The sequence below is a fragment of the Lutra lutra genome, chromosome 13 (assembly GCF_902655055.1).
Source record: "Lutra lutra chromosome 13, mLutLut1.2, whole genome shotgun sequence".
NCBI lineage: Eukaryota > Metazoa > Chordata > Mammalia > Carnivora > Mustelidae > Lutra > Lutra lutra.
The window spans coordinates 18586386-18598721 of NC_062290.1; the positions used below are offsets into that span (position 1 = coordinate 18586386).

At 46.4% G+C, this 12336-nt stretch overlaps 1 protein-coding gene across 1 annotated transcript in view; it reads right to left on the minus strand.

Annotated features, from left to right (window-relative positions):
• Positions 1-11661, minus strand: part of LOC125083152 (guanine nucleotide-binding protein subunit alpha-14) — a 189123-nt gene extending 177462 nt beyond the window's left edge. Inside the window, exon 1 of the mRNA XM_047699154.1 lies at positions 10995-11661. Coding sequence (XP_047555110.1) covers positions 10995-11118 — 124 coding nt within the window. The 5' untranslated portion in view covers positions 11119-11661. The remainder of the gene's footprint in view (positions 1-10994) is intronic.
• Between the last annotated feature and the right edge of the window lie 675 nt (positions 11662-12336).

Genomic DNA, 12336 nt, shown 5'->3' on the forward strand with positions numbered 1-12336 from the left:
AGACCTAAAGATATGCAGATTCAACGTGAAGAGATGGAAAAACATTTATCATGCAAATGAAAACAAGAAAGCTCATAGCAATACTTGTATCAGACAAAAAGACTTTAAAACAAAGACTGTAGCTAGAAGCAGAGAAGGAGACTACATAATGATAAAAGGAAAAACCCAACAAGAGGTTATAACAATTTTAAATATCTACGCACCCAACATGGAAGCACTCAAATACATAAAACAACTATTAACAGACATAAAGGAAGCAATCAACGGTAATACAGTAGTAGTAGGGGATTTTTAATACCCAGCTTACGTCAATGATCATCCAGACAGAAAAATCAACAAGGAAACAGTAGTCTTGAATGACACATTGGACCAGATGGACATACCAGATCTACACACAACACTCCCTCCAAAAATAACAGAATACACATTCTTTTAAAGTGCACATGGCACATTCTCCAGGGTAAATCAGGTTACGCCCCAAAACAAATCTCAACAATTTCAAGAAGACCGAAATCCTATCATGCATCTTTTCTAACCACAAAGGTATGAAACTAGAAGTCCATTACAAGGAAATCTGGAAAGAACACAAATACTTGGAGGCTACCTACCATACTACCAAGCAATGAAAGAGTCAACTGAGAAATCAAAGAGAAAATTTTAAAAAAGACCCCGAGACTAATGAACATGAAAACACAACAATCCAAAATCTTTGGGATGTAGCAAAAGCAGTTCTCAGAGGGAAGTTGATAGCAGTACAGGTCTACCTCAAGAAACAAGAAAAATCTCAAGTAAGAAATACAGAATGGGCTATGGAAGAATATTTTCGGGGAGTTAATTTGGATCACAGTCAGTGAAGGCTTCCAGGAGGAAGGAATATTTAAGAAGCATTCTGAAAAGAAGTAGCAGTTAGCTAGAAGACTATTAAGAGCTCATGTTGGAGGTGGAGAGATGAGCGTGTGCAGAAGCCTAAGGAGGACGGTCCACTGAAGTTCCTAAAAGAAAGCCCTACAGGCAGGAGGGAGTGATCACAGGGCATAATGGCACAGAATGTGGCAGGGCACAGATACAGTCTCTCACATACCACACACAGATTTTAGATTTGCACCCAAGGGCAATCAGAACACGGAAAGACTTTGAGCAGGAAAACAATAATCCAACTTCCATTTCTACAAGGTCACTCTGGCTGCCGTGTGGAAAATAGACTCAGGGCGAGGGAGAGGTTGGGGATTTCAAACAAGATAGTGCGAACAGAATCCCAAGAAAGAGGCACAGTAGAGATCTGGCCTCTTGGAGTGGATTTTGGTGGGGTGTTGGCTCTGGAAGAAAGGAGCAGGACTATGATTAAGAACCAGGGCTCTCGAATCTGACAGTCTGGATTCAAACCCTGGCTCTGCCTTCACTGGTGAACCTTGCTTTAGGGCTCAAGTTTCCCCATCTGCAGAATGGAAAGGATAGTATTAATTATGATGCAAAGCTTGGTGAGGAATAAACCAGATCACTCATTTCGAGTGCCTAGAAGGAGGATTGGATGTATAAATGTTCTCTTTATTATTAGAATTCCCATTTCTAGTATTAGGTGTAGCAGAAAATCAAGGAAGACTCTTAGGATTCTGTCTTGAGTAACAGAGTGGTCAGTGGTACCATTTACTGAGACACAGATAGGTAGAATTGATGAATCCAGGAAGGAAGAAAGGAAGACCATTCAGTTATACTCAAGGACTTCCATTTTTGATGTGTGAAAAAAATGAGTTAACGATGTCTAATGGCACTTTTTAAATGGCTTTTTAGATAAATATGCTACAATATTTTTAGCATTCTTACTTGGCCAGTTTTTTAAGTAGACAGTCCTATTTTGTTAACTCTCTTGATTTTTTTTTTTTTAAACAAACTCAAAATCCTACAATCTTTAAGCCAGTGATTTAAATGATAACACCAGGGGCGCCTGGGTGGCTCAGTGGGTTAAGCTGCTGCCTTCGGCTCAGGTCATGATCCCAGGTCCTGGGTTCGAGCCCCACATCGGGCTTTCTGCTCACGGGCTTTCTGCTCAGCAGGGAGCCTGCTTCCTCCTCTCTCTCTGCCTGCCTCTCTGCTTACTTGTGATTTCTCTCTGTCAAATAAATAAATAAAAATCTTTAAAAAAATAAAAAAAATAAATGATAACACCAATTACAAATATTTATATCAACAAAAGCAATATGTTTATATGTGGAACACATCAATCCTTGACACTTCCAACATTCCCACTTAGGGCAATATCAGAGGATTATTTCTCTTAGCTGCACAGAAAGAGGTCCATTTCCTCTGAATTTGCTCAGGCTAAGATATGGCTCCTAAGACACCAAACTAGGTCCTAAACTTCAGAGGATTTAAGTCCTTGGAATGACAGATTCTCTTTTCAGAGCCTCGAAATTTCTTATTCATAAAATTAAATGTGAAAGGAGCCTCTAAAATCATGAGGGCTATATAAAATCCTTCATTTTATATAGGCAGATCTACCACATATTTAGAAAAGTTACATGAAAACTATGAAGAGTTTGATTTTTTTCAAACTATTTCAGACCAAAGCAATAAAGAATAACAAATTTCTCAACTATAGCTCCAGTTATGTACCAAAATCTTATGTACAGTTACTAGGAAAGAATCCTTCTGGAACTATAAGGAATTTATTTTACCAATATCATTTTTTATTATGTTCAGTTAGCCAATGTATTATACTACATCATTCGTTTTTGACGTAGTGTTCAACAATCTATTAATTGGTATAACACCCAGTGCTCACCACAACATGTGCTCTCTTTAATCATTTTATTCCAGGACACGGGCTCAATTTTCATATTTTGACACCCTTATTCTAGGCATAAACATTCAACCTGAGGAGGTAGCTAAGACAGTGGACATGTAAAAAACCAAACCAAACAAAACAAATAGTTCTGGAATTTTCTACTACGCTTTTCTTCAAAATCCAACCAATGCCAGGCTTCCTTTTCTGAATATTCCTAAAGTACCTCAAACAATAGAGACCCCCAGCTACTATACGTAAAATTCTTCACTACCCATCGGCTAGTTCATGGAAAGAGACATATATATTTTTTCAACCAATATTCAAGCTAAGGTCCCTGCTCAGCACGGGGGCAAGGATAGGGGCGGGCAGTTGGGTCAGTGATGAACAGAACATTCATGGAGTTCAAGGTCTCATTAAGGCTCTTCCCAGACTGAATCACTTGCCTGGATGACTCCAACATCGTTCAATCCCTGGAGCTCTCAGAACATTTGGTGCCTCTCATTTTTTTCATTAACCTTCTTTACATCTAATAGCCCCCAATCCAGGAAAAAACGTTTTTCGAATTTTACTTGAAATAGAACCAGGGGGAGTGATGGCAATACACAGAGGTTTCTCTTTTACTTTTAGCACTTAAACTGGTTTCCTGAATTCAGTTCTATTTCAGCAATTGGAGGACTTTTGCTTTCTTTTAAATTTGTACTATCTGATTAAGGAAAAAACTCAATAGCCTTTAAATCCTTGATTCCAAGACTTATTGGCACACAAATAAACATTTTTATTCATTTTTTTAAAGATTTTATTTATTTATTTGACAGAGAGAGCGATCACAAGTAGGTAGAGAGGCGGGGCGGGGCGGTGGGGGGTGGGAAGCAGGCTCCCTGCTGAGCATAGAGCCCGATGTGGGGCTTGATCCCAGGACCCTGAGATCATGACCTGATCTGAAGGCAGAGGCTTAAACCACTGAGCCAACCAGGTGTTCCACAAATGAGCATTTTTAAAGCCAAGATGCCTTTGCACCTATGTGTGCATTTATTATGGGGTTTGCTTTCCTGAAAAGCTGTTTTCAAATCAATGGCAGGTCTTATAATCAATGTTGCCTTAGAAACTAAGAAATTCAACGAGAGGACTCAGATTGACTTAATGAAAAAAAAAAAAAAAAAAAAAGGTTGGCAAGAAGACTGGACTCCTAGCCTTGGCTTACTGCCATTTAGTTACTAGTCACCGAGCCCTGTGACATCTGCTGAGTCCCTCCATGTCTCTGGATGTTTTCTTCTCCATTCATAAAATACAAGTTTACGCTTCTGTTTCTCAAACTCTGTGGTAAGAGAGGAGCTTAAGTTTTTCCAGTCAGTTGCAGACATGCATTTATGAAATACAACACTATGTAGATTACACAAGGATTCTGCCCATGACTGATCACCTTCATTTATTTGATATTCCTTAGTAATACAATTAGCTTGTATTTCCCAATTACATAGTCGCTGAGCACCAGAAACAAAAATTCAGGGAATGAGTCACGCAGAATGAAGGTGTTTGTCATTCATGCAGATTCAAGAGAGAAGCAGCATGGTGAATCCACCTGTGGGTGACTGAAAATGGGCCAACAATCCAGAAGACACCTTCCAGGCAAAATAATAAAAGATACATGTTCTCTTTTCCTAATATTCATTTTTTAAAAGTACAAAACATGAGAACTCAGTTACTTTGAAAAAAGTGTTTAAGCAACTACAATATTACCCTTAGGGTTGGCAATACAAGCCAATGTTCCATGTGATTTTTCAAAGAGAAGACAGAGCCACAGCAGCTCTTACTAGAACATACTTCCTCTATACCACTTAGTCCATGATAGGAAGCCAGTAGTTAATGGCTCTTAGCCCTAAGGCCACTGTGGTTTACAGAAGCATGGCTTTTTGAGTAGTACATCTAAGTATAAGGGTGCAAACAAATGCGAGCTCTTGTTTTTAGAAGGACGCTTTGAAAAAAAAAAAAGATTTATTTGAGAGAGAGAGAGAGGCCATGAGGTTCGAGAAGCTCAGAGGGAGAAGCAGACTCCCCATGGAGCTGGGAGCCCAATGAGGGACTCCATCCCAGGACTCCGGGACCATGACCTGAGCCGAAGGCAGTCATCCAACCAAATGAGCCACCAGGCACCCTAGAAGGACTCTTAAGTGAGGTAAACATACGTATATGCTTGCTCTTTGCCCACCCACCTGGCAGGTAGGGACAAATGCTAAATAACCATACAAATTACCTAGCTCAGACTCCGAGTACCCTTCATCAAGTTGATGAGAGCCATTTATTCCATCCCCTAGGCCAGTCAGTCTCGGGGGCCTCCTGGATATTTGCTGAAAAATCAGGGTATCTGCCTTAGAGCCTGGAGGTATAGACAATCAGAGGCTGGCCAGCCCTGGGTGCCAGACCAATGCTCGAAGAGAGGTTCTCACACCTGAACGTCCATCAGGACCATCTGGAGGGCTTAGTAACAGATTGCTGGCCCCACTCCCGAACTTGATCCAGAGGGCCATGATCAAGACTGAGAGTTTGCATTTCTAACAAGGTTTCAGGAAGTGCTGATGCTCCTGGGAACGGACTTTGAGAACCACTGGTAGAAGATATTCGATGACAGAATTAGAAAGGTATCAGAGGTCACCTGAAATAAACCTTTCATTATCCTAGGGAGGACCTAGGGTTGAGAGAAGAAGGTCTTGTTCACGGTTATATATCTAATACTCAGAGCTTTCTCCACCCCCCCAAAAAAAAAAAAGCAACTCAGGTGTTATTTCATGGTTTTAAGTTATGGCCATATATCAGGACCCTGCTTGAAGAGGCACAAGCAGAGCCTTCATGCCGTTGACCCTCCTACCCATGTGTCCTTCTGAGAACATGTTAGTCTATCAGTGACCTCAGAATGGTAGGCGAGCGGCCTTAGACCACACAGGGTGTTGGCAGTCCAATGGGACCTACTTGCCTAGATTCTAAACCCAGAGAACAAGTCCCTACCATTACGCCATGCTGCCTGTCCCCCAGCTCCCCGGCAGCTGAGCACAAACAGATTGCCTGAGGGTTTGCAAAGTGACATATAATATAGGAGATGGTCACAGATGACTTATGGCACTGCTGTGGACCTAAGTGTCCAGGGCAGCCTCAAGTGCTGTGGGGGTGGAGTCCCTGGCTGTAGGCTTGGCAGTGTAGACAGATACCCGTGTCAAAACTCTGTGGGATCATGCCCTTTTGGCGGAGACTGCTCTTCAATTCCCACTGGTTCTTTGAACTTCCTGCTTCCCCTCCAATAAACTAGTCCTCTGCTTACATGGTTTGCAATGGAGAACCCTGGCTGACAGGACAACCCATTAATTTACCCAGTAGCAGAGAACCAATGGATCCTAACCAAAATTAGGGCTCCCACAAAGACCCCCACCGTGCCCTCCACCTTTAGAGCTCTTGCATTTCTGTTGGTACATTTTGGTGTTTGCAGTAAGGGCTGCTTGACTTCCAAGGAGCCCCACCCCAGGCCATCTGTGCTCCGATGACAGAGAAGGTCTTGATTTATACCCCGTGGCCAGAATTGATGGATCCATGGACACTGGGATCATGACCTGAGACAAAGGCAGACACTTAACGACTGAGCCACCCAGGCACCCCACAAGAAAACGTATTAAATTCAGGTATCACTGGAAAAGAAAAAGGGTTTTATAAACCACAAGGCATCTTTGGTGAGAAAACAAACAAACAAACAAAAACCTTTGAGGGTTAAGGGGATTTTCCCCCATTGTTTTTGTCTAACTCTACTGTCTGATTTTCCCCTCATCTGCTCACAGCGTTACAACCTCAAGATGTTGATCTTTGAACACCATGCCTTAAAGAATGTGGTTCCTTTAGGTACATTGATACGGGTGAGGGATTCGAATTGGGTACCTGCTCTCTTTGTTTCAAGTGCCCTAAACATCTTAAAAGGCGCTGTTTGCCACTGAAAGTCACCAAGGCCCTGTAGAGAAATGGCTGATTCCCCAACTGGGAAGGGCAGTCTGCTGGAGTTTGAGGCTCATCCTTATGCCAGAGAGTAAGAAAGGGTTCAAAAAAAAATGATGGGCCACGTTGTTATGACGCAAGCAGCAGCCTGAAGGGGATTTCATTACACAAACTGAGTATGACGCAAGTGCCCCAATGATTAAGTACAGGGATGAAGAAAAAACCAATGAGGGATTCATTAACATGTACTGATAATAAATAGGCAAGACATAAGCCACAAACTTAAAAAAAAAAAAATTCACACAGCCCCCCATTCTGAAGCACATTATGGGACAAAAAATTGAAGCATTTTTACATGAACATCTATTTTGTAGTAACCACAATATTCACTTAAAGGGCTAAGACAAAACATAAAAACTCAAAGAAATCTTGCCTCCAAATACCCCTTCTAGCATTCCAGAGCTTCAGAACACCACTTACTGTCCTCAAAAGCTTCTCTTGGTAGATGGGGAGAAGTTGGTGTGTCTCCTACATGAGCCCACATATGGATAGCCATCAACATCCTAACCTCCCCATTTCTTAAGGGTCTACTCAAACGATTCCTCCTTCAGAGGACTCCCCTTCATGCACTGCCTGTATGAAGTTTTATTCTGTATTAAGCACTTATGACCATCCTCCTCCTAAGTTACTTGTGAACACACGCCTCCAATTTTGTACTTCACTTACAAATGATCCCAGGCACTGAGCAGTGCCTGGCACTTGGGAAAATGTTGGATTGAACCCAGTGAAGAGTAAAGGAACATGGACATACTTAACCATTTCACTCCTTTTCCTCTTCACAGAGCTAGAAAATTCTGTCACTTTCTATGGAGAAAACCACCCTCCCTATGCAATTTCCTCTAATAGACTTTCAGCCTAGGTGCAGGATGATTAGTTTCCAAGGGAGATTCTGTTACAACCAATGCAATAATATTTTAAGGAACTGAGATTTTCACCTATTCTGGTGTAAATAGGGAGACTGAAATCAGCTTATGGCTCAGAAAATATAGGAAACTGAAAGTAAAACATTAATGTTGGTGCATTACCAGGACATTTTAGACAAATTGCTATGCAACCGGTAACTGATCAACTAAAATAGAAAGTAACACCTCATTGGTGGTTCAAAATGCTCAAAAATGGAGTGAAGATAGCTGACACTTATCACTACCAGACAAACCCAAGAGAAACTACTCTGTGGTTTAAAAAAAAAAAAAAAGGTACAGCTAGGGTTTCAGGGTTTGAACCCAGTCTAGCCTCAGAGCTTACATTTTTAACCCCTATGCCAGTGTAAGTTAAATACCAATTCCCCATTATATACTCCTTCCAGACAGTTCCAACATGAGAGTCTGCATTCAAAATTAAGCCATCAGTTTCTGGAAACACTCGACTCTATTAACAACACTTCACTAAACCTCATTTAATATTAAAAATAAAAGGTTCCATTTCTCCCCGCTGCCACCACCGTTTAATTGCTTTTATCCAAACACTTTCTTCCTGCACTGAATAGTACTCATCAGGGCTCTTTGCAGAGCTACTCTCGTCCTGCTCTTATCTGAGGAACTGATAAGGTATTTCCTTCTACCAAATTCAATCATCTTCTTTATTCCCCACCGCCCGCCCCCCCACAGCTGAAAGCATCACGTTGACATCTTGCAATTGCTAGCCCAAACCAGATAGCAGCTTTTATCTTTCCCTGTGGACACTGACCTATGCTTTTATTAAGTGTAAGCAGGATACTGCTCTACTGAATGCACTTCGGAAACTTACATCATTTTGTTGCAAAAGCATGCTTCCTTGTGAAAGAGCTGGTGGCTTTCCAGGTCATTCCACCTTCCACGCACGACCCTCAACTCCCATTCACAAAGTGCCATTTTCACCGGAGGCATCTGAGCAGTGGATTATCTAATTCTGCCATTATAGACTCGGGTGAATTCTGCACTCACACTGCATCACTGAGGACAAAACAGCATCTGCCACATCCTCCTGATCCTTTATCTTTGAAGTCACTGCCTCCTCCTCCATCTTGGGGAGAAATGGAAGTGTGCCCTGCTCCCTGAAAAGAGGGAAGGAAACCAAAGTTTTTAAGTCCTTCTTTGGGGTTCCTGACAGCTCTAAGTGACTGGGTAACTGTTTCTATTGGTTCTTAAGTAACTAACCCTGAGCCAGTATGCCTCTCAATGAAAATGAGGATCTTGGGAGAGGAGACAGTGCCTGAAGGGTGCAGGAAGAGGGTTGGGGTAAAGGCCTGGGGGAGGCCAAGTAGATATTCTAGTCACCAGTATTAAACGACCTCCAGGGCAAACATTTCTCCCCTACTTAGAGTGTAAATGCAAGCATTTTACTCCCCCCACCAAAAAACAGGCCAGTTCACCAGTGTCAGCCAGCGTTTGTAAGCTCCTGGGGTGTTCCTGACTCTGTACTTCATACACTGGCACAAATTAACAGCTTTACAACGAAAGAAGGTACAGGCTTCCCTTGAAAAGAACAATTACGCCACCAAAGCCAGGCCTGCCCCTATCATTTGTGGGGCCTGGGGCAAGACTACAAATGAAGGCCCAACACTTTAAGGTCATCAAGCTAGCCAACGGTCACAGAATCCTTCCCCTTGACAAACGCAGCTTTCTATCCACCTGGAAGGCCAGGTACAATTTAGAGTTCGCAGGCCCCTGGGAGTTCTGGGCCAGACACAGGTTGTTTCAACATCCCTGCTAGATGGACACAGTCTCTTCCCTTCCCCACCCAGGCTCCAGCTCTCCCCAGGAAGGCCTCAGGGGCACACCTGTGGACCTTCAGCCTGTTATTTCCAAGCTCTTCCAACACCCCAGCACAGCTGCCCTTCGGCCATTCCTCAGGGAGGAGGTCTGCCTCCTCCCCACTGGCAGAGGCCCATGGAAGCAGGCTTGGGGTCTTTGGGAAGGGAATCCCATGGGAATCTGGGGTGCAATATGTATTCTGGGTGGGCAGCCCACTCCACCTGCAGACACCTGTCCCAGTGGGGAGGTGAAGGCCAGACACCCTCACATACACCTTCTAAACCCCGGGAGGTGGAGGGGGTGGAATTAAAAAAAAGGGTTCCTTGGCTCAGGCCTGAAGCCAATATGAACTAAAAGCTTTCTCCATTTTATCCTAACTAGATCAACTTTTCTTAACTTGAAGCATTCTGGAAGGGTGAGTCCTTATATTCAACATTAATAAACTGTTGTAAGAGTATTCCTGTCTGGAACTGATCAAAGAGTTGAAACACTTCTAGCTATCTGCAAAGATCTAACAATTAATATCCTGGTGTGAATGAAAAGGTAAATATTTCTCAAACAGCAAATGGATTCAACAGGGTTCCAGAAAGTCAGAAAAGGTGGGATCCTTGCCCTAGGCCATAAGGTGGGGAAACCTTAACATTTTCTATCTCTTTTGGAAACTTAAGAGCCAGATAAGTAAGTAGTCAAGGCAGCCGGGGCAGCCAAGTCCAAAGGCTAGGCAGTAGCACACGCGGAGTGGAGCAGAGTGAGGAGGGGAGGTTTGGGCCTGCTGGCCAAAGGGGGTCACCAAAGGGAGATGGTTGGGGTCACAGTGGGGTGAGCGGCTAAGACTTGGACCTCAGCCCCACTAATGACCTAGTATCTGTTTTGTTTTTTCCCAAAGCATGGTAACCAATTTTCCAGACCTCCATTTTCAATTCTCCAAAATGGAGAGGTTACAAGATTTGCTGGTTACAGCCCAGCGATGCGGTCCGGACTAAGCACAGTCCACACTTGGTGAGCGCTCACTCAACCACACTTCTTAAAAACTGAGAGCACAGCGATCAGAGCTAGAGCTGCACCCAAAGATTTTCATCAGGCAGCTCCCCGCCACCTACCCCAACATTCAAGGCAGGGCTCTGCAGAAGCTGGGGACAGAAGGATGGGGTTAAGGTTTTAGCGAGCGGAGCAAGCAAAGCAGACACTGATCAAATGCTACGTGTCAGCCTGGTTTTGGGTAGGGAAGGGGTGCCTTCGAAAGTCGACCAACTGGAGGGTGCAAAGGACACGTGCGTAAGGCCCCCAAGTTGCCGGCCTCGGAGCCCGCACCCCTCCCCACCCCGGGGAAAAGGAGAAGCCGCGCCTACAGCCCGCGGGCTCCAGGCCTGGAAGGGATCTGAGCGAGGAAAGCGGCCGGGACCGCGGAAAACGCGTGGCGAGCGGGGTCCGGGGGCGTCCCAGTCACTCACCCAGCAGCAGCAGCTTGAACTCGCGGCGCGCGTCCTTCTTGTCCCGGCGAAGCTGCCGCTCTATCTCCGCGCTGATGCGCTGCGACTCCTTCTCCTCCGCCGACAAGCAGCAGCAGCCGGCCATGGTGCGCGCTGCACCCGACGGCGCGACGCGGTCCCGGGGCGCCCGGATTCTCCGCGGGCCGCTCGCCCGGCCGATCTGCGACAGGCACCCGCGTTCGGGAAAAAAAAAACAGACAAGGCCGCCTTGACTTTTAGAGTAAGAAGCCTGACGTCCTGAGGCTCAGTCCCGTCCTCGAGGATGGACTCGGAGGCGGCGGCGAGTTCGGCGCGCTAGGACAGCCGAGCGCCCTGCAGATCCGGGCTCACCAGCCCCACAGCCGGTCCTGGGGAGGAGGAGGGCCAGCCGAGAGGATGGGAGCGCTGCCGGCGCCCGGAAGATGCACACGCCCCTTAGCACGCGAGCCAGACACCCAGTCGCGGGGCGCAGACCACGTGTAAAAAGTTGGGGTGTCGGTGCCGGGGGCGGGAGGTGGTGGCGTGGAGAGCGGGATCTCCCGGTCCTGGAGGTGTCCCACCCAGGCGGGCGACGGGCTCGGCGTGGGTTGGAGGCAGAAAGCCTAGCTAGTCCTTGCCTGGAAAGTTCCGAAAGTGACCGCGGATTAAGACTGAGCGTAAGGGTTCCAGCGGGCGCTAGTGGCTTTAAGTGGCAGAAGGAGGCGGAGCGTCTCCGACCTGCAGCCCTGGCGTCTGCCCGGGTCGGCCTTCGGGGCGCGCCAGCCTGAGGGTGCCCGGGTGCGAAAGGGACCAGCCAGGCGCTGGGGCGCGGAGACCCTGGGGGCAGCCCCCACACGTGCCTCCCTGGCCGCGAAGTCCTTGCACCCGGAGGGCTGCGTGGCGAGGTGGCGCGCTCTGGCCCGGGGGCCCCGCTTCCTGCTCAGATACGGGTTCTGACAGGTGAGTGAGTTTTGCCAGTTTCACCCTCAACTCCTCCCAGCTGCGAGGGGAGTGGGATGGAGCCCAGCGTCCGCCCCCGGCCGCGTCGCACCAGGGGTGAGGTGGACCTCTCCACCCCCGCCGAAGTGGAGGCTGGCAAGTCGGCGACAGGACCACACACCCCTGGTTTCCTAGACGGGCTCCTTCCGCTTCCCAGCCGCTTCGGCCCAGTCCAGCCCGGCTTTGGCCTGAGCCCTTGGGCCGCTGGGCAGCCTGCCTGCAAGGTGCGGCTGAACTTGACCCTGCAGGCAGCTGCCACGGGGCTCAATTAAATAGGAGAACGCCAGAGCGGAGAGTAAATACCCTCCCGGCCCCTTCCCCGGGCACCGGGTGAGGAGGGCTGGGC